The 23,035-nt window shown below is 39.6% G+C and overlaps 1 protein-coding gene across 11 annotated transcripts in view; it reads right to left on the reverse strand.

The window, feature by feature from the left end:
- The window catches only part of WWC3 (WWC family member 3), a 145,880-nt gene that overhangs the window by 54,942 nt on the left and 67,903 nt on the right, over nt 1–23,035 (reverse strand). For all 11 annotated transcript variants that reach the window (XM_005309313.4, XM_065580681.1, XM_008167177.4 and 8 more), the window contains 3 exons: nt 16,634–16,763; nt 12,046–12,195; nt 9,666–9,739 (listed from right to left, as the gene is read on the reverse strand). In XM_005309313.4, the coding sequence (XP_005309370.2) occupies nt 9,666–9,739; nt 12,046–12,195; nt 16,634–16,763 (354 nt within the window). The remainder of the gene's footprint in view (nt 1–9,665; nt 9,740–12,045; nt 12,196–16,633; nt 16,764–23,035) is intronic.

A 23,035-nucleotide genomic window follows, 5' to 3' on the forward strand; every position in this document is an offset into this window, starting at 1 on the left:
AAATTAAAAAGGTCGTAGAGCAGTTTTTAAACTAAGGGCTGGGAGAAAGCCGACAGGTGCGGAGGAGCACCTGGTTCGGATAGAGACATCCCTTGGGGGAGGATCTATTAATAGAGATTCTCTGTGTCCTAGTAAGGAGGAGAGGATGGAAGATGATAAAATACAAGCAGGATCTGACGAGAAACAGTCACATAAAAAAGAATCCCATTCAATTACATCATGTCATGGCAGACAGCTAAAAAGTGACAAGTTTTTAAAGTGCACTTATACAAATGCAAAAAATCTAAATAATAAGATGGGTGAATTCAAGTGCCTCACATTAAATGAGGATATTGATACAATAGGCATCACAGAAATTTGGTGGAATGAAGATGATCAATGGGACACACTAATACCAGGGTACAAAGTATATAGGAAGGACAGAACAGGTCGTGCTTGTGGGGGGAGTGGCACTATATGCGAAAGAAAGCATAGAATCAAATGACTTAAAAATTTTACATGAACCAAACTGTACCACAGAATCTCAATGGATAGCAATTCCATGCTCTAATAATAAGAATATAACAGTAGGGATATATTACCGACCACCTGACAAGGATGGTAATAATGACTGGTAAATGCTCAGGGAGATTAGAGAGGCTATTAAAATAAAAAAACTCAATAATAATAAAAGTGGGGGAATTCAACTATCCCCATATTGACTGGGTACATGACATCTCAGGACAGGATGCAGAGATAAAGTTTCTTGACACCTTAAATGACTGCTTCTTGGAGCAGCTAGTCCTGGAACCCACAAGACGAGAGGCAATTCTTGATTAAGTCTTAAGCAGAGCCCAGGATCTGGGCCAAGAGGTGAATATAGCTGGACCACTTGGAAATAGTGACCATAATATAATGAAATTTAACATCCCTGCGGTGGGCAAAACACCACAGCAGCCCAACACTGCAGCATTTAATTTCAGAAATGGGAACTACACAAAAATGAGGAAGTTAGACAGAAATTAAAAGGTACAGCGCCAAAATTGAAATCCCTGCAAACTGCATGGAAATTTTTTAAAGCCACCATAAGAGAGGCTCAACTTAAATGTATACCCCAAATTAAAAAACACAGTAAGAAAACAAAAAAAGTGCCACCATGCCTAAACAACCAAGTAAAAGAAGCAGTGACAGACAAAAAGGCATCCTTTAAAAAGTGAAAGCTAAGTCCTAGTGAGGAAAATAGAAAGGAGCATAAACTCTAGCAAATGAAGTGTAAAAATATAATTAGAAAGGCCAAAAAAGAATTTGAAGAACAGTTAGCCAAACACTCAAAAAGTAATAGCAAAAAAAATGTTAAGTACATCAGAAGCAGGAAGCCTGCTAAACAACCAGTGGCGACACTGGACAATCGAGATGCTAAAGGAGCACTCTAGGATGATAAGGCCATTGCGGAGAAACTGAATGAAATTTTTGCATCGGTCTTCATGGCTGAAGATGTGAGGGCGATTCCCAAACCTGAGCCATTCTGTTTAGATGACAAATCTGAGGAACTGTCGCAGACTGAGGTGTCATTAGAAGAGGTTTTGGAACAAATTGATAAACTAAACCATAATAATTCATCAGAACCAGATGGTATTCACTCAAGAGTTCTGAAGGAATTCAAATTTGAAATTGCAGGACTAGTGTTTTTTAATTTAAATCAGCTTCTGTATCAAATGACTGGAGGATAGCTAATGTGATGCCAATTCTTTAAAAGGGCTCCAGAGGTGACCCGGCAATTACAAGCTGGTAAGCCTGATTTCAGTACCGGGCAAACTGGTCGAAACTATAGTAAAGAACAAAATTGTCAGACACATAGATGAAAATAATTTGTTAGGAAAGTCAACATGGGAAATCATGCCTCACCAATCTACTAGAATTCTTTGAGGGTGTCAACAAGCATGTGGACAAGGGGGATCCAGTGGATATAGTGAACTTAGATTTTCAGAAAGTCTTTGACAAGGTCCCTCACCAAAGGCTCTTAAGCAAAGTAAGCTGTCATGGGATAAAAGGGAAGGTCCTCTCATGGATTGGTAACTGGTTAAAAGATAGGAAACAAAGGGTAGGAATAAATGGTCAAGTTTCAGAATGGAGAGAGGTAAATAGTGCTGTTCTCAGAGGTCTGTACTGGGTCCAGTCTTATTCAACATATTCATATATGATCTCGAAAGAGGGGTAAACAGTGAAAATTTGCAGATGATACAAAACTACTCACAATAATTAAGTCCAAAGCAGACTGCGAAGAGCTACAAAGGGATCACACAAAACTGGGTGACTGGGCAACAAAAATGGCTGATGAAATTCAATATTGATAAATGCAAAGTAATGCACATTGGAAAACATAATCCCCACTATACATATAAAATGACGGGGTCTAAATTAGCTGTTGCCATTCAAGAAAGATCTTGGAGTCATTGTGGATAGTTCTCTGAAAACATCTACTCAATGTGCAGTGGCAGTCAAAAAAGCATACAGAATGTTGGGAATAATTAAGAAAGGGATAGATAATAAGACAGAAAATATCATATTGCCTCTATATAAATCCATGGTATGCCCACACACTGTGTGCAGATGTGGTCACTCCCATTCAAAAAAGATATACTGGAATTGGAAAAGGTACACAAAAGGGCAACAAAAATGATTAGGGGTATGGAATGGCTTCCTTATGAAGAGAGATTAAGAAGACTGGGACTTTTGAGCTTGAAGGGGGATATGACAGAGGTCTATAAAATCATGACTGGTGTGGAGAAAGTAAATAAGGAAGTGTTATTTACTCCTTCTCCTAACACATGAACTAAGGGTCACCAAATGAAATTAACAGGCAGCAGGTTTAAAACAAACAAAAGGAAGTATTTTTTTCATACAATGCATAGTCAACCCATGGAACTCCTTGCCAGAGGATGTTGGGAAGGCCAAGACTATAATAGAGTTCAAAAAATAACTAGATGGGTTCATAGATGATAGGTCCTTCAATGGCTATTAGCCAGGATGGGCAGGGATGGTGTCCCTAGCCTGTTTGCCAGAAGCTGGGAATGGGTGACAGGGGATGGATCATTTGATGATTACCTGTTCTATTCATTCCCTCTAGGGCACCTGGCATTGGCCACTGTCGGAAGACAGGATTCTGGACTAGATGGACCTTTGGTCTGACCCACTATGGCCTTTCTTATATTCAGAAGCATAATCATATACTTCATGGGAGATGTGGCATAGTTACTAGAGTATTTCAGAATGGTTTTGCTGATGGAAGATCATATAAGGCATTAAACTACTAGCACCATTAAGAGTTGTGAAAGAAGCAATTTTGCTTTTGATTTCTCTTGCTATGCAACAACTCTGTCAGAGCAGTGGTCTGTGGTGGCCTTTCCAGCTTCCACCAACTACTTTCAGAAGAGGTGGGCTCTCACTGATATAGCAACTGAAGCCAATACCAGTGCTCCAAGAAGGTCCTTGAGCCACTGCTCCAAGTAAGATTGTATTAATGTGACCACACCTCCTCCTTCCACTTCTGTAGGGCGAGACTGGCAGGGCTCACAGACAAATAGTAAATCCCATGGAGGTAGCATTCAACTGATATTTTTTAAAAGGTGGGGGAGAGAAGAGTAATGGGTGGAAGGAAATAGATGTAGCCTCCCAGTGAGCTGGACTGAACAGTAACACACTTGAATTATGAACTTCTGCCCAGAGCAATGGATTCAATGTGCGAGAAAGGATGTTTTCTCCAGAACTTAAAGGCGGTCAGAATCCCCAACTCCATCCAGCAGAAGCTGCTCACAAGAGGCGGCAAATTATCCAATGTGGGAAACTTGTAGAAAAATCTCTGTGCATGTCTTAATTTATGTAAATATCAAGTCACACAGGATGGTACAGGATGAGAATTTTTGAAGGAGGGATTTCAACTCAGATCACCTTCAATGGGAAGGGAGAGAGGGAAATTTTTCTACTGCTACTGGGTCATTTCTCCCCTAGGGAGTTCAATCTGAACTCTCACACTTGCACTTCTCTGCCAAGAGGCTATGCACACAACAAGTAAATCAAACAGAAAATCGTATTTTTTTTCCTTTATACCTGGCAAAGCCTAAAAGTTACTGCTATCTGAAACTGATCTATCTTTCTGACTCTGTAGGAGTACAGGTAGGATATGGCATGCCATATATTACCACTTTTACTTTTTTCCATTTTTTTAGAAAGAGCAAAGGGAGGTGGTTTCCACCCTACATGGTGAGTCTATTTTAAATTTTCTGTTAACTTGTTTGTTTTTTTTCCAAACAAACAGAAGAACTTGTATAGTGTACTGATTCGCTGTGTGCTACCAGCATAACAGATTGATTCCATGTTACATTTAAGAAGCAAGGAGTCATGGTAAAATGTTTTACAATTATTATATATTGCAGCATTTTAATTTTCTAGTTTGTAGATTTTAATCCAACACAGCACATTCCTGCACCCACGCTGTGCAGTTACAGTAGATGTTTCATCAGCCAAGCGAGGCTGAAGACAAAAATATTTAATGGAGACAAAAGCTCTACAGAAATGCCAGCAAGCTAAAGGGAAGGAATGCATGATAAATGAAGAATGTAACCAGAGATAACTGGTAGGGGCAAATTGAGCTTTGTGCAGTTCCACTCAAAACTTTAAATGCCGATTACTACTATACATTATACTGGGCAAAATAAAGACTTTTTTAAAGGAACTAACACACTTCTGTTGAACAATAGTTCATTGTCAAAGCAGTTATCCCTGGATAGCAAAATTGTATCCTAGTGGCAATTTTAGAAAAATATTTTTTAATACAGAGTGCCTTTTTATTCAATAAAAAAAGTCTAAATTTAGTTCGTAGAGAAAGGTTTTAACCAGGTCACTTGTTGATGTTCAGATAACACAAGTACCTCACACTTTGGCCTGGTCCACACTAACCCCCCCACTTCGGACTAAGGTACGCAAATTCAGCTACGTTAATAACGTAGCTGAATTCGAAGTACCTTAGTCCGAACTTACCGCGGGTCCAGACGCGGCAGGGAGGCTCCCCCGTCGATGCCGCGTACTCCTCTCGCCGAGCTGGAGTACCGGCGTCGACGACGAGCACTTCCGGGATCGATCCGGGATCGATCTATCGCATCTAGACCAGACGCGATAAATCGATCCCAGAACATCGATTGCCTGCCGCTGGACATAAGGTAAGTGTAGACGTACCCTTAGTGAAATGCTCAGCATTTCCCCTCTATTTATACTTGTGCTACATGCTACACCACAAAGAAGCAACCAACATGTTTTTCCTGGCATCAACCAAAAATATTTCTGGGAGCGACATGTAGAATATCTGATTGTACCTCAGAAAATCTAATTAATACCCCATCCCACATAATTTATACAGTAAGATAACAGGGGTTATTTGTATATTATATTGCATAAACCTCACTTCTCTCCTACATCCTTGATCAATGTCACATCTCTCCTAGACTGTAAATGTGGGGCAAGGCCTTTGACCAATTTCTCTGTACCATGTCATATGGCACTATATCTATAGCAGGGGTAGGCAACCTATGACACGTGTGCCAAAGGCGGCGCACAAGCTGATTTTCAGTGGCACTCACACTGCCCGGGTCCTGGCCATCGGCCCAGGGGGGGGCTCTGCATTTTAATTTAATTTTAAATGAAGCTTCTTAAACATTTTAAAAACCTTATTTACTTTACATACAACAATAGTTTAGTTATATATTATAGACTTATAGAAAGAGACCTTCTAAAAATGTTAAAATGTATTACTGGCACGCAAAACCTTAAATTAGAGTGAATAAATGAAGACTCGGCACACCACTTCTGAAAGGTTGCCGACCCCTGATCTATAGAGTGCATTTACAGAAGTTATGTAGTGCAGGCAATGTACGACGCAAAGCGAAGATAGGCGGATCATGTAGTCTGCAGGCAAGACAATAGGTGGACAACCCATATCAGTAACCGGATCCCCAGAGACCGCTGGGCAGACCGAAAACGTGCTGGGCCGATCCCATGATAAAACTCTTTGGCCAGAAATGAAAAGAACGTGCTTGCAACAAAATGGAATGGTGTGGCGTTGACTGGCATTCGTGGAGGGGTGGACGAGGAAAATCCGGACAAAGGTGATTTACAGAAGTTGACTGTTTCAGCATGGTCTTTCATTGATGCCCAAACCAAGATCCTTTCTAATTCCTATGGCCTTCCCTCTACGTTTATGATCCCAGTGAGCTGTACTATCCAGAGTGCCAATGGGCCAGTGTTTTTAGCAGGTTTGTAACTAGTGTGTTAAAAAACTGTACATTATAAATGTCTATATCTTTTGAATCATTCCTCAGTCATGTTTTCCCAATTATATAAAAAGTAATGACCCACGGAAATATATTAGTTTTTTTCTTCCCTCCCAACTCACAATCACAGTTGGAAACTAAGTGGCATACATGTTGGCCCTAACAAACAAAACAGGATTCCTTAACTCTTTGAAGTAGATGGAAAGGAGCAACAACTTGAAAAAACTTTTAACCAAATCAAAGAGTTAAATTTCTAGCTTCCTTCAAATTTTTCAGATTAAATTAGGCCTTATAAAACAAAGTAAAAGACCGTGCTTTTTTTTAATTAAATAAAAGTTCTTCCAACTCCCAGCCCTGAAACAAGTGACTTGACTAGCATCACACAGGACTTCTGTGGCAGAGGCAGGGATAGAATCCTGTTCTCCAAGGCAGTATTTAACTGCCTTAACAATGACCCCCTCCATTCTCTTCCTGCACTCCACTGCCTAATTCACTCCACATCTCCCAACTTCTGGTACACTACTGGAAAAAAAATGTGTGTGATCATGTAATTAAAGAATGTATCACATTGCTTGTATGCACAAAGGATGCACAGACAGCCTTAATTCTGGCATTTCCTAACTTCTAAATGCTTGACTTTGCAACTGTAATAGTGTTCTTTTAACACCGTTTTTGAGTAAATTCCTTGCTTTTTAAAAAAATCAAACTGAAAAAAACAAAAATTCTATCAAATAGCATCATATTGACACCTACATGGATGATTAGTACCGTTGGAACCTTTAGATCGCCCACACAGACGACTTCTGCCATTTGAACTAAGGGGTCCCCAAACTGTGGGGAGTGCCCCCATAGGGAGGCCTGAGGAAGGTTCAGGGAGTCTAGCAGGGCCAGGGCCAGCCCCCAGAGGGGAGAGGGGTGGGTAGGAAGCACCACCCAGTCCCACTCTGCCCCAGCCCAGTTCTGGCCCCAGCCCCAGCTCCGCTCCACCCCCTGCTCTGCCCCCAGCCCAGCTCTGGCTGCAGCCACAGCTCTACTCCATCCCCTACTTGTCATCCAGCCCGGTTCTGCCCTCATTCGCTCTCTGCCCCCAGGTCAACTCGGCCTCTGCCCAAATTCCTTACCCATCCACAATTCTGCCCCCAGCTCCACCATCAACTCAAGCTCCTCCATTATTGGTATGGAGTGCGACAGGAAAAGTTTGGGCACCACTGCTCTGTGTGGTCCGGCAGTAGAGGGGGATGAAACACACACACTGACAATGGGTTTCAGTGATATTTGCTGGCAGCAGAGGAAGCTCGGGAATCTTAAATTCCACTCCAGCCTTTGGAGGGAGTGTCTCTGGTGGACACGGACTCTTCTGTCCATTCCATCCAAGACTTCTTCTGCTCCATGCCTTGCAACATGTCCGTCTCTTTCCCACCCCTCACTCTTCATCCTAGTGCCATTCTCCTCACCTAGCCAGTCACTGCCTCCACTCCTCGGGCTTCTAACCCTATTCCCAATCTCACTGACCAACAAATCCTTGCCTCACCCCCTGGACTCCTCCTCCCATACTCCTTGTTCAGCTATTCCCAGTTCCTCCTCACCCCCTGGCTCCTTGCCCACCCAGTTCCCCTTCTCTCATAACCTTGTCTAATCTGTTTTCCCCTGTTTCCCCCAGCCTCCAGTCCCATCCTCCACTACCCATGTTCTCCATCCTCACTGGCTTTCAATCCCAGACTCTCTCCCTAGGTTCCTTGCAATCTGTCTCCCAGTTCCTGTCTCTCTGCCCAGCCAATCCCAGTCACCCTTGCCCAATTCTTTGCCCCAATCTACTTCTTCCCTCTCCCTTCCTCCCACATCCAGCTCTTGTGCCCTCTGCATTCACATCAGACAGCTTCCTGCTGCTCACGTCCTGGGTCCAGTAGCGGTGCATTGGGAACATAAGAGAGTCAGCCTCCCTGCTTTCAGTCCTGGTGCCCAGTCGTGGCCGGCGGCAGCAATTACAGGGCAAGTCCTGCTCAGCCTGGGCTGGAGTTATGCTCAGTATGGACAGAATCTTCAAAGAATTTAGCTGTGAAGTGTTGGCAAGTCATCATCAAGCAAGTGTGAAATGCAATTATTCAAACTTGGCCAAGATTATTCTGATTTGAACAGAGATGGAGAAAAGCAAATCCCTAACAGTGTTACCCCCACCCCCTGCCAAATGTCAAGACTCTGCTTTAAAGCATGGGGGTGCGATAGCTTCCGAAAGAAAAGGTCATCAGAATTTATTATCAAGAACAAAAGATCTATCTATTTTTTTCTAGCTCATTCTCAGAAATGCCTGAATCACTTTGCTTGAAATGTTGAAAAAATTTGGCTAAGGCAGACACCTGACTTGGAAAATGTCAGACCCAAAGGTTAAGTTTTGGCAAAGTTATACGCTACTGAACACATGGCTGTGGGAGGTGTCGGGCAATCTTAATAATGGTGCTACCAACCCTGCCTATAAAAAACACATTTACAGGGATGCAATCTTATTGTCCTTAAATTACCATTTATGCTAGTGATATCCTATCACCTTCAATGGAATTGCACAGGTGTAACTGAGCACATAATTTGAGGAGAATGGAGCTGCTAAGTAGCGCTGCAAACAGAAATTAGTTAACAATTTTCTTGATGCGTAAACCAGAAAAGTGTCCAATTTACTTTTACAGAGCTATGTTGGTTCTGCAGGATTGATACACTAGCAAAAAAAAGCTAAGTCAAATCACTAGGTAGGCAGATATGACCAAAGGAATTAGTGAAGGATGAACCAATTTTCAAACATTTTGTTTTTAAAAATAAAAAACACCCTTTGTTAATTAAACATATTAAAAGTTTTAAAGCACTGCTGCTCAGTTAAGAAAGTTTTGTTTTCACTTGCTTGTTTTGAGTTTTAAGCCTTATCTACACTGATTTAGCTAAACTAGTGCAAACCTTTATGCAGTCATACTTATATTGACTTAAAACTGGTTATATTGGTTTAGCTTGCCCTGTAAATTTACCAACACGAGCTAAACAGATATAAACTGGATTTAAATTAATTTAAGAGTGTCCACACAGGGTTTTGCGACGGTTTAACAAAGCCACTTTAAAACCAGTTTTAAACTAGTGCAACTTTGTGTGTATATGGGGCTTCTGATATGTCTGATACGTGGATTTTCCCCTGAAAACAAATATTGTAATCTTACTGATAATGTTATGTTGCAGTAAACCTCAACTACCTCTGCACTAAGCACTAGCAAATACAGTTAATCTATCTTTCAGGAGGTACACTGAAAGTGATATCATTGCTTGGTTTCAAATCTATTTCCAAAGCTTCAGTCACAAAGAACAGAAAACAGGCTTACGTTTACTTACCTCTTTTTGGCCTCTTCATATTGCCAGCTCAGTCTTACTTTGTCCACAAGTCTCGTTTTATCATCAAAGCAAAACTTTTTTTTTTTTTTTTTTTGGCGTTGAGGACCAGGAAGAAAAGGAAAGGTGGAGAAACACAACACATTAGTAATAAACATGGTTAAAAGAATATAAATAAAATTTATTCTCCCTACCCAAGCTTACCAAAAAACTGTCAATGTTTAAATAAAAATGTGTCTGCAAGAGATAGTTTGGATTCTTAAGATATTAAATTGGGTTATTAATAAATTACCTAAAGGTGCAGTAAGTGTAAAGTTAGGCTGTTTACTGAGAGGGCTTTCTGGAAATTAAACGAGTTAGTAACACTTAATTATGCATTGTCAAGACCTTCCTAAGTCAGAGCACAAAATGTAAAGAATAGGATGTATCAAACGAGTGCAATATTTAATTGCTTATTACAATAGCATTCTTATTTTATGGGAAAATTCAGTGCAAAGTCATTGGGTTTTGCTTCCAAAGCAAAAAGAAAGATGTTCCCTATATGCTGAAGCATTACTCAGTATTTTAGTCCCTGGAATCCATGGCTCTTTACCTTAAATTTATCTAGAAACAAACAACAGATTAAACAGTTTTATTCCAATGTGCTACAACTGCTTCTTGAATCAAAAGGTTGCAGCACTGTCGCCATGCTGCAATTCTTACTGTAGCAAAGCGAGCTCTCTTCTGCAAACCCTCCTTGGGCAATATGCTCCATCACATGCAGCTTTAGTTCCTCCCCAGCCACATATAGCTTAATAGCTATAACTTCTCTAGATCCCCATACCAGATCACTGAGCTTCTAGTCCCTTGTCAGTTGCCTGTCCTACTCTATGTACCTTCAGGCACAGGTAACACAATCCACCAATTCCCCACTCACAACCACCAGCTGATACTAATTCCCCCACTGCAGAATATTTTTCAAATTCAGGAGTGCAAGGGTTATCCCTATGCAGTTATACATTTATATTTTCTAACCAAATGTATACTATACAAACATAGTCTTCAAAATATACCATAGTTGGTTTGTTTTGGATGGTATTCAGTGTGCATTCTGAAGCAGAGAACATGGCTATTATCCTTTTGGTAAACTAGGATACTGCAATCTGATCCACCACCAGTTTCAACAAATGACTCTCCAATTGTACCACATGTCTCTCACTTTGGACCACGTGGGAAAAGTTTAGTGCCAGATCAGTTCCCTCAAACTCTCCAAAGATCACAATTACACATCATATTTATAAAAAATTCCCTTTCTACTCACTCATCGCTCATGGGTGAAAGGGACTAGAGGGAAAACAGACCAAAGAAAAATGCATAGTATACAACACTCAGAAAAAGCGGTTAACTTAAAGCTCTTGAATTATAACAAGCTTTGTATCTGAAGTAACATTCAAATTCTTATACTATCGCACTGTGAATGGGCTCTCAACTCCACTTCAAATTTCCTCAGAAGCAGTTGCTTACTTTTTGCCCATGAAAACCTAATTCAAATGACCAAAGTAACAGTGCATGGTAACCATTTAACCAGCATGCACACAACAGTGTAATTCTCATTGGGTTGTTTAAGTGTGGTCCTCTTATACTTTTCTTGAACATGATTTAAAGAAGGGCTTGAAGGAAATGACAGCGAAGGCCTGACCGACCAGATCAAGAAGGAAGTGGATTTCTTATAAAGAAAAATATTAGAGCCCTAATTTAAATTGTAAATTTCCCTCTATTTTGGAAGAAAGCAGTAGAGATCAACTTAGCTCTTGAATCTTTTAATCCATATGTAAAGATGAAACCAGTGTGGTAAAAAAAACACGACAGCTCAGAGGGTAACAGATCCTTGAGGCAAATGTAAAACTGGGCACTTACAACCCTTTATTTTTTTTCCCTCCAGCATGGCTGTAATACCAGTAAAAGTTTGATGCTTGGTGCAAACAGCTGGCAACAATTGCACTATAAAAAGGCAAAACCACAGACTGGGAGGCTTGTGAACACTCCTGTGGGGAACTATTATTCAGGGTCTACTTTGCCATCTGCCCATTAGTCATGGAGATGGTTAGAAAGTGATCACTTCAGCCCAGACTGATGGAACTGAGAAGCAGATTCCTTTGTAAACACATTTCACAAAGGCCTTTCGCATGTTTGAGAATTAGAATCACAAAGCATATAACTAGTGAACATTATTTGCACACTATTAAGCCAAAATGGATCTTTTAAAAATGGAGAAAAAAAACAAAAAGAGTATTTTCTTCCAAGCATCCATCTTTGAATTAAAATGGAAAACGAACCATAATCATGTGACTAACACAAAAGCTGCTTATTTTCCACAGCAAACATCTCACATTGGAACACATACCTCTCCAGTGATGTCAGTTTGAGAACAAGCATCACAGTGTTGTTGAGGTAAACAGGAATCACGGAGTGAACCAGAATTGTGCTGGAGACCTTGCAGGGAATCTGTAATACAACAGCTATTCCTGAATCCATCCGTTAGCTTCGCCAGGCTCTAAAAAAGAACATTAAAAAAAGTGATCTAGTAGAATCTAATTTAAAAAAAATAGTAGAATGATACTCCACCCACTACTTTTTCTATTATTGGGATATAACAGGACGTTTATTAAAAAAGCTACCTGTAAGAAAGTCAAATTTATCATTTCATTCTGTGAAATGGGAACTTTGTTTTGAAACTCCATTTCCAAAAAACCCCCAATGACTGTATATTGTATGTATGTGTATATTAAAATGAATGTAGTTTAAATCCAAAAACAACAAATAGTTAAGAAATATCTGTCAAAGTTTCAGTTTTCAGAGCTGTGAATAGCTCTGACTTTACACACAGCAGCTGCCATCTTCCAGGACAGATAGCAGAGAGGGCCACGTCTTACCTGCCCCTGCCTCAAACACACGACACTCCTCAGTGACTAATCTCCCACCCATCTTGAAAAAATATCACCCATTGCTTCAATTTTAATCACAGTTAATTTCACCGTTGGATTCTACAATCGTAAGGTCCATGCAGCCAGAGAGGTTTTTCCACTTGGATTGCGGGAAAGGCAGCACTATGAAATCTGTGGATCTGAGCAGACTGTGTAGGTAAGGGTACAGAACAGCACAGAGGGAGAAGGGCAGGTAAGACACAATCATGCAAAATAGCCACTGCCAGATGGAAGGCAAGTTTTCAATTTGTTAAATGAAATGTTAATTAAAAGAAGAAAGCTAATATCATGATTTTTATACAAGCTTAGACAACAGGATTTGGGGGGGTTTAAAGTTCCCATTAAGCAGAGTTTCTCTTCAAGATTAATAGCCAACTTTTAATTTCATAATTTGACTTTTTGATTATTCACCCTCTCCTGCAACCAAATGTTTTCAAAATATTCTTTTTCTTTTGCCACAATTAAAACAATAACCACACAGTCTGGCATGCATGAGAGAGACCACTGGCATCCTCCACTGTGAAAAATTTAAACATAAAATATTTAAATAAACTTCTCCCACACATTCCCAAAAAGAGATAACTCTCACTAACAAATCCCATCAAAAATTAAGTTAACCTACTATAACCATACTGACCAGCATCAGGTAGAAGACTGTTACCTAACAAAGAACTAAACTGATTCTAAATTACAGAGGCTCAATGCCAGTGAAACAGTTTGCTGATTTTAGGTTCCTATGGGGATTGCTAATTTGCAACAACCTGTAGTTATTAGGCACACCCAATTAATTAAGAAAAAAGGACATAATATAGCTCAGTGATTCTCAAACCGTAGCTCACAAAGAACTGCAGACAACATGGTACTACTGGCATCTCCCCCTTGCTTACAATTGGACAATTACAGAAGCAAGAAAAAAGCCCTTCCTGAAAGCTAACAGAGGAGATTTCCATACATGCTCTACCACATGGTGTGGTCCCACTTTCATCTGTACTGCCCTGCTCAAAGCCATTCATCTCCACGAGGTATAGGGGAAATGTAGCTGTGCTGGGTGCAAGGGCGGCTCCAGGCACCAGTGCACTGCGGGGGGCGGCCTGCCGGTCGCCGTGAGGGTGGCAGTCAGGCTGCCTTTGGCGGCATGCCTGTGGGAAGTTCGCTGGTCCCACGGTTTCGGTGGCAATTTGGCGGTGGGTACGAATCCGCGTTACCAGTGGACCTCCTGCAGGCATGCCGCCGAATCCGCATTACTAGCATTACCACGTTACCAGCGGACCTCCTGCAGGCATGTTGCCGAAGGCTGCCTGACTGCCGTGCTTGGGGCGGCAAAATACATAGAGCCGCCCCTGGCTGGGTGTAGGGCAATGGGGGTCTTCTGCCTGAAACTTCTCCTACTTCATCACTTCATAGCTCTATCCTGGGGACACTATACCAAATACACACACTATCAGATACAATTTTGGGGCAACATGTACTTCATGTTAGATAGAAACAACTCTTCCACTTCAATATTTCCTACTCAATCTCCCAACCCAGTAAAAAAAAAGAAAATCTCCCCAGGGCTGTCGATGGATGTTAAAATTAAAAAAGAAAACACACACTGGAGCAGACAACAAAATCCATATAAATATATACTTGGGAGGCATGGGGAAAGAGCAGCTCTCAGAAGTCTAACCACGCATACAAACTTTTATAAACATTCCCTCATCTTTTTGGAGAAATAACACCACATATATGGCATTATTTCTAACCACAGCACCCAGTTTAAACCTGTCCACCTCTTCCTTCCTTGCCTCAGACTTCTCTCCCACATATCCTCATCCAATTATCATATTTCTACAACAGCCACAGTTTTCTGAGCACCTACACAAGACTGAGTCACCTCTGCTATGTTTAGATCCACTGCCTACACCTTACAGATTTAGATTAAGAGGTAGTTATGAAGTTTTCTATTTCCTTTTTCTGGAAGAATTTACAAAGTGTTTACACATAAAACTCCCAACTCCTCCATAACCACTGCTTTTTCCAAAATGTGTTTATTGTGAGAGAGATTTTTTTTTCCTTCGCCTGCTAAGCAAGGATTTTAAAATGTAAGAGTAATATGGAAAATTTTAAACAGACTTCATACTGGTTCTACATAACTGAGATACTCATATTTTGAAATATTGTTATTTTGTTAAATCTTAAAATTGGGTCAGGATTGTAAAGTATGCTGACATTGATTAATATTAATTTGTTTCAAAATTAGTAGTTACATATTTTAAAGACTATTGCACCATAAAATGCACTGGAAGCAATATACAATTGTGACAACTTCAATTCTCATCAGTAAAACGGATCTAAAACCAATGACCAATATCATCCTAAATTTCTCATTTATTCTATATGACTTCTATTCCAGGCTTGCCAGAGGACCCATATCAGTCCATGGTATTTAACTTGATACTAGATTTGTAATTACTTAATAGAATTTTTCAGGCCACTGTTATCACTCTTAAAGTTTGTTTTAAAGGTGCAATTCTCAAGACTTCTCAGTCTGTCAGGTGGACACTGTGTTGCTGGGTTAAGACATAAGAATAAAAAAAATAGTCTAGTGGGAGAGTTAAAACAAGGCCAGTAGTTGAGCTGATCCAAGATTTCTCACACACAAGTCTTTAAACTGCCAGTTACTTTCCCCAAATGTGCATTATGGAATCCAGGAAGAATTGCTTTTCTAATCATTCTCACTAGCCATGGCATATGGAAGGCTGAAAACCATTTTAAAAGTTGGCCAATACAAAATAGCAAATATACTGAAAGTTGCCAAGGCTGAAATTTTTTATAGTGACTTCACTGTTCTGCCTACTTAGACAATGTTTTGTAGTCCATCAGCTGACCGTTGGGTAATGCTTCAGAGACTGAACAACTTTTAAACTATGGGAACATAATATAAGCAGATTACAAGATACCCAGATAATTAATTAAAAAAAAAGCTAACAAAACATGATGAAACTACTGCAGAGAGAGATGAAAGATACATTTGAAAGGCTATGTTAATTTACTAGGCTCCTAGAAGTTAGCAGCCAAGATATTGCCTTTCGCATACAGCAGAGCTGATTTAACAGAACCATCCTTGTCATCTTTCCAAGCCCACAGGCTCTCTGGGTTTTTTTAATAAGGTGTATAAAGCTAACGTATGGTATGAAGTTGAGACTTAAAAAAAGGAAAGGGGGAGGTTAATGCCTAATGGTAGTGAGATAGGGATGAAGAGGCTTCATGCAATCATATGCGATTACATTCCAGTTATCTGGACTAGTACATCATAGTACTGGTATTCCTCCGCTGGCTCTTGAAGCCAAAAAGGTGGATCATTGAATTTTTAAAAGGCCATACCACAAACTGCAATGGTCAAGAGAGGCAAAAATATTATTAGAGGCCTGGATAGATTTTAAATGAGGATAAGCTAACAAAATAAACACTTCATAGTTTAAAGAAGCTAGGAGGAAACATGGCATAGAGATATATAAAATAATAAGTGGATTAGCACATTCCTTTCTTTACCCTGTTTCATTATACAAACAACAAGAGAACACAAAATGAAATTAAAGACAAGTAATGTAAAACTGATCAAAGAATATATTTTCTTATGTAACATAATTACTCTGTGGAACTCAAGGTATCCATGAAGTCAAGAGTTTAAATGGATTCAAATAAAGATGAGACATTTATATGATTTAGTTATACTATCTAGGGTATAAAAGATTCAGGGATATGAACTATCAGGCTCAGGACATAGGCCAACCACTAACTGATAGGGATTAGGAAGAAACTTTCCAGATGGACAGTTTATGCAGTAACCTGCTTAAGATATATGTTTTGCACCTCTCCTCTACTTCTGATCAATGTCAGACAGAATATCAGACCACTAGTCTGATTCAGTTTAGCAATGCGTATGCACCTACAAACAAGGGAAAACATCAGAGACCAGGGGAAGCTACATTTTTGCAACTATCCATCCAGTAGAAAGTTTCTTACCTGCATAAGGTCCTGCCTTTCTTTCTCACCCATACAAATAGCTTTTTTTATGGTTCGGAGCTCATTCATTATGGCCTGGGCTTCATCCAGTTTATAATTTGTATGAGCACTTGACATCTTACGATCAATCCTGTTGGCAAAAATTCAGAGAAATTTAAAAGTTAACTAATTATGCAAAGGTTCCGAAAGTATTGGTTGCTAATATGCCACTTCATTTCTATGAATAAAATGGTATATTTACTTTGAATTAACAAACACCAAGTATTTATAACATTCTAAAGTTATCTGACTATAAACCAGGAAACTAAAAAGGCAATGCAGTTGGCCCAACTCAGCTTCCCCAGAACTGACAAGTTTCCTGTTTTTAACCTCCGGAATCAGAGTTCACAGTTCATGCAACATAAACATACACTCTTAAGGCAGTTTTATGTAATAAAAATAAAATTAACTTACAAAGTAGTATCACAGATGGTCAAGTTGAAATAGACCCCTTAGTGTAAGCTGCTCCAATTCCCTGCCAATGCAGCATTGATTCATAGAATATCAGGGCTGGAAGAGACCTCAGGAGGTCATCTAGTCCAACCCCCTGCTCAAAGCAGGACCAATCCCCAGACAGACTTTTGCCCCAAATCCCTAAATGGCCCCCTCAAGGATTGAACTCCCGACCCTGGGTTTAGCAAGCCAATGCTCAAACCACTGAGCTATCCCTCCCCCCATTCATAGATTCCAAGGCCAGAAGGGACCATTGTGATCATCTAGTCTGACCTCCTGTATAACATAATCCATAGAACTCCCCCAAAATAATTCCTTTTGATCTAGAGCATCTCTTTTAAAGGAACATCCAATCTTGATTTTAAAATGGTCAGTGATAGAGAATCCGCCACAACCATTGGTAACTGGTTCCAATAGTTCATTACCATCACTGTTAAAAATTTACACCTTGTTTCCAGTATGAATTTGTCTAACTTTCAGTCACTGGATCTTGTTATACCTTTGTCTGCTAGACTGAAGAGCCCATTATCAAATATCTGTTCCCCATGTTGGTAATTCTAGACTGAGATCAAGTCACCCCTTAACCTTCTCTTTGTTAAGTTAAGTAGACAGAGCTTCTTGAGTCTACCACTATAAGGCGTGTTTTCTAATACTGTACTATAATCATTCTTGTGGCTCGTCTCTGAACTCTCTCCGATTAATCACCATCCTTGCTCTTTACAGCATATTTCCTAGGACAGGGGTCGGCAACAAACAAACCGGCCCGGCCCGCCAGGGGCTTACCCTGGCGAGCTGCGTGCCAAAGGTTGCCGACCCCTGTCCTAGGACTTTGTTCAGTCTTGTTTTAAAAGTGACTAGTGATGGGACTCTCACAATTGTCCTTGGGAGACATTTGTAAAGTCTCAGGTTTTATTGTCAAGAAGTTCTGATTGGTATCTAACTAAGAATAATCAATACTTATTCTTTCTGCTGGATTTCAGTATTTACATCAAAATGGGATCTCATGGCTAGCTTGAAATCACAGGACTGTCCCACAAAATTTCCAACTCAATTCATAGCAGCACACACTCTGGATTTTATCTTTGGTCTGGGAGTTGGGGTTGTGAAGATAATATCTTTATCATAGCCAGACCACTTCTTGCTCCAGATTAAGGTCAGCTTCTTTCAGGGGGAAGATCTGTTAGGGGGCTGACGGACCTAGTGCAGGTCCAGATATCTCTGATGGGTTCTGCTGCTCAACCATTAAATCACTATGTCAACAGTTGGCTGATTATAACTTGTTATCAGTAATCATTGACAGACCAACACCTACAAACCCTCTCCCATTACCTCATCCTCACCACTCTTCTGGAGATACCAATTAAAAATAAGACCAGAGTCCCTACAGAACTTTCTAGAATAAACACTCAGATTCAGATTTCAAAACTGACTGGGGGATTTAGCCAGCCAAAACTCACTGAAGTTAATGTTAATCTCAACTTCTATGCCTACAGTAGTGTAAAAGAAAGTGTGTTTAGGGGGAGAAAGCATGCATAGGGGAAGAGCTAGTAAGAATACTGTTATGGGCTATATGCCACAGCTAATAAAGGAAATTTGTCAGCAGATATCTCATAATTCAATACAAAGATTCAGTAATACAAAGTGAGAATACTCACAAACTGTATTTACTTGACAATACTATAGATACTAAGAGCTCAAAAATATTCTTTATGGTAAGCTGACAAGAGTATTGTCAAAGCAAAAGTATTATAAAATTTAAAAAAAGGGACAAGGATTTCTGGCTTAGATAGAATGCAAATTATGACAAAAATATCAAAGTGCGAACAAGTATTTACGATAGGGAACAAGCATACCACAGGAAATTATCTTTCATATTCTAGCACAATGATATAAGATAAACAGAGAGAAGATTTATAGCCACCGTGAGGCTGGCAGACCAGGTGCCAGCTGATGCCAAAGCCCCAGGCCTCACTGAACACTTACAAGTGCATAGTTGGAAACCAGTCTTGCTTATTTGTGTGTTAGCATTATCAAAATAAATAGTATATGTTAAGATGATAAGAATGTGGTTAATGTTTTATAAAATGCGTGTAGGATACTGCATATATTGTTCTCACTCAACTATACCCCAAGTCAGAACATAACAGCAAACATCTGCATTGTATATATCCTTATAACTAAGTAACCCATCAAACAAGAAAAAATGCAAATGATGGTTTCTTACAAGATGTTAAATCCTGTTCATCAACCAAAACATGAGCCATTGTGTGAGATCAAGGATCAAAGACTTTGTTAAGTGTGTTCCTCCCCACCCTTCAGAAGAAGGGGCCTGTGTGGGAACTGTTGCTGTCAGCTTGGTTTGTGTGAGAAGAAGCTATAAATACGGACACAAGGAAAAATTCTTCATCTCTGCACTGTCTGGATTCTAACTGAAAGAGAAGACTAAGGTCTCCAGAGTTACTCTGCGTAGCCCTAAAAAACTTTTGTGAACTGGCAGATTACTACATCTCTGTTACCTTTCAAAGTTATAGACTGACTCATCTATAAATATATTTTCACCTGCTTTAACCTCTGAACAACTCCTTTTTTCTTAACTAATACACCTTTAGATAGTTTACTACAGAACTGGTTGCCAGCGTTGTATTTAGTGTGACATCTGGGGCGCAAATCAACCTGGGTGAATGACTGGTCTCTTTGGACTCGGTGCAACCGGAATATTTTGTGATTTTTTGTTGTAAATGACCACTTATCACATAGTCCAGTTTGCCTGGGTGGCAAAATAGACTGGAGTGTCTACGGGGACTGGCTGTGACTCCATGTAAGACTATTGTAGTATTTTGGGAGTTCACATTTGTTACTACATTAGTGAAATCTAATTATGGAACATACCACCAGTTTGCAATGTCTGCCCTACGGTAGCCATTCACAGTCATGAGCCACTCCAGACAGCGTGACAGCCACCACAAAAGGAGGACAACTAGCTGCACAGCATCAATTAACAAAGATTTACTTTTGATGTCCTATCTAGCAAGATGTCATTAAGCTACTCCATGCTAGCAGAATCCTGACACAATCTTGAGCTACTCAGTGCTGACTAGCAGGAACTCAAACTTTATTGAAGGAGAGAGGCTGTTGAATTGCAATATGGAAGGAGAAAAATGATAAAATGATAATTTGCTGAATACATTGAAAATACTAAAATATGACACTGAATACACTAACGTATAAGAATAACTTTATATATAGCCTGAAGAGACAAGTCTCTTGCCCCATCATATAGCATGTGCTACCACCACCCACTTTCATAAACTATTTTGCTAATTCTGGTGATTTTATTGAGAGTCTTTACTGAAGGACCGAGCTCCTGGAGTCATGTCACTAACCTCCTGGTTGCAAAGAAAAGGTGGGAAACATGAACCCTGAAATTTCAAACACCAGAGAGGATGTAAAGGTGTTACTTTAAACAAATCTCATGATTCTTTTGGGCCTGACTGCTAGGAGCTGGCAGCACTGGTTTAAGATTCTGACAAGATTAGACCAAACCACAGTAGGAAAAGTGATCTTAACTCACTAAGAATTTCATATGATACACAAAGTACTTGGCTTTAACCCAAAGTCACGTTAATATCAAGAACTTGGATTCAATCCAAGTATTAGGCCAGATGGCCCCCTTCTACCCTCCTGTTGCTTCACATCTACAAGAAGACATCTAGGGAAAAGAAAGATATTTAACTTCAAGTGGAATTTTCTACAGGTTAAGTATCTACTAATTCATGTTCTTGGGGCAGGGTTGGAGGCTGACTAGTGAGTTTTTATTTTCTCAGACAAAAAGAGTCATTGTCAATCATACTGTTCACAGTATAATTGGCTGGCATACAGTCAATCCAAGCTGACCTAATATTCTAAGGCTGTAGGTCCCAAACTTTTTACTAAGGTGACCCAGACTAGCAGAATCCTGACACAGTCTTGATCAATTTTAACAGGCAGCACTACCAGCCCCACCTATAATAAAATCTGCCTGATATCCCATTGAAGTCAACAGGAGTTTTAACACTGACTTCAGTAGTAATAGGTTCAGGCCCCTAACTACTCATAATATTTTGCTGTTTGGAAACTATGAAAGGGTTTTAAAGACCTAACATTCACCCAGATGCAAAGCTCAAAATACGATTCCTAACATTGCTTAAAGTCACACTTAAAAATGAAAGGAAACACATGATTGCAAACCAAACAATTAAGACTTCACGCCTCCTATTTCATACTTGGTAATTAGCTGAAAATGTAATTAATAAAATAATTTTGACACAGCCTAGTGAGAAGGCAGAGAGCAGTGGTGAAGACTGAAGTTTTTAAAGAAATTCTACAGTAGAAGAGGAATTAACAAGGTGACTGAGCCTAAAGCACCTGCAAAAAAAAGTTTTCCATTTAAAAAGGATGGGGGAGATGATCTACTTGGCTGTCTATTTTGTGACAATGCACTTTCTCTGTATGGATTGATACAACAAAATATCAGATTCACACATGATTCAAAACATATATCCAAAAAACAAGCCTTTCCAGAGCAGCCTTTTTAAAAAACACAAATCTCCTGGCTCATAAGTCAAGAAGTCACTGTGGAGAACAGACAGAGATCAGCAAAGCAAGAGTGCTCTAGAGAAATTCTTGAAGAAAATTCCATCACAACTTCAAACAACACCCTAACAGACATATAAATAAACAATAAGGATGAGAAATGAGACAAAGCAGGAGCAATATCATGACTTCAATGTCAGTGACAAACAAGCATCAAAGCACTCCAGACATGACTGTTCTGTGCTTAACTTTTAAACTGTCTGATCAAAGGTACCTAAAAAACTATTAGTTGATCAGATTCACAAAATCCTATTCTAAAGTAATACTGATTTTTCCCCCCCTGGATGTAAGCAATTTAACTTAGACTAAAATCTTGGACATTAATATTTAGGTTCAAAACTACTTCTCAGGCTTTTCTTTTCACAAAACCATACAAGAGAAAGGTTTGAAATTGCCTTCACATCACTTTCTTTGTTCTTGGATCTTCCTAGGCAGGTGATTAATCCTTCACAGAAACAGCAGAACAGAGCCTTAAATCAGAACCCTGTCATCCTCATTTTAAGTTAACCTCATGTTGTCATGGGAAAGAAGGGAAAAGCATAAATAGGTTTTATCTAGTCTTAAAAGTTAATATTGATAAAGATACTAAGTCACTGCATAAGGCATAAATGTTTGTGTGTGTATGTGCTACCTGTCATCTGAATACAACAGCATTCTGAATTATTGCTCATCTTCAAACAGCCAAGATCTTCTCACTATATTAAATCGTTTCTTTATGTGTTACTATATCTTTTTCATTACTTTAGTATATTCATAATTGGTCTTCTATCATATACCTCTGACTGGCCTTGCAGTTACCTGATGTAATCAATTTAAAAGACATTTGTGTATGAGGATGACTAGTTAATATTTGCCAATTAAGTACTTTGGCCCGACAAGAGTTTTCTTCTCTTAAACTTTTAAGTATGAACTGCATCTTTCATGTGTATTTGTTGTTACTTACTAAGTACCATGTTTAGCAAATGGAAAAGAAAGCAGCTGCCTGGTTTTAGAATAAAGCAACAAAGAGTCCTGTGGCACTTTAAAGACTAACAGATGTATTGGAGCATAAGCTTTCGGGGGTGAATGCCCACTTCGTCAGACGCATGTTTTTAGATTGCTGCCTAAAAGTCAGAAATTATTAAGGACAACCGTCAGCTGCAATAGTAAGCAAACACCACCTCTACACTAAGCTCAAAAGGGAATTCTATGACCTAAAATACAAACATTCCTCAATTTTTGCATATTTTGCCAGTTTCTTCATAAACTTGCTGGCACATTAATCAATGGAATCATCAT

This window comes from Chrysemys picta, chromosome 1 (genome assembly GCF_011386835.1).
Source record: "Chrysemys picta bellii isolate R12L10 chromosome 1, ASM1138683v2, whole genome shotgun sequence".
Lineage (NCBI taxonomy): Eukaryota > Metazoa > Chordata > Testudines > Emydidae > Chrysemys > Chrysemys picta.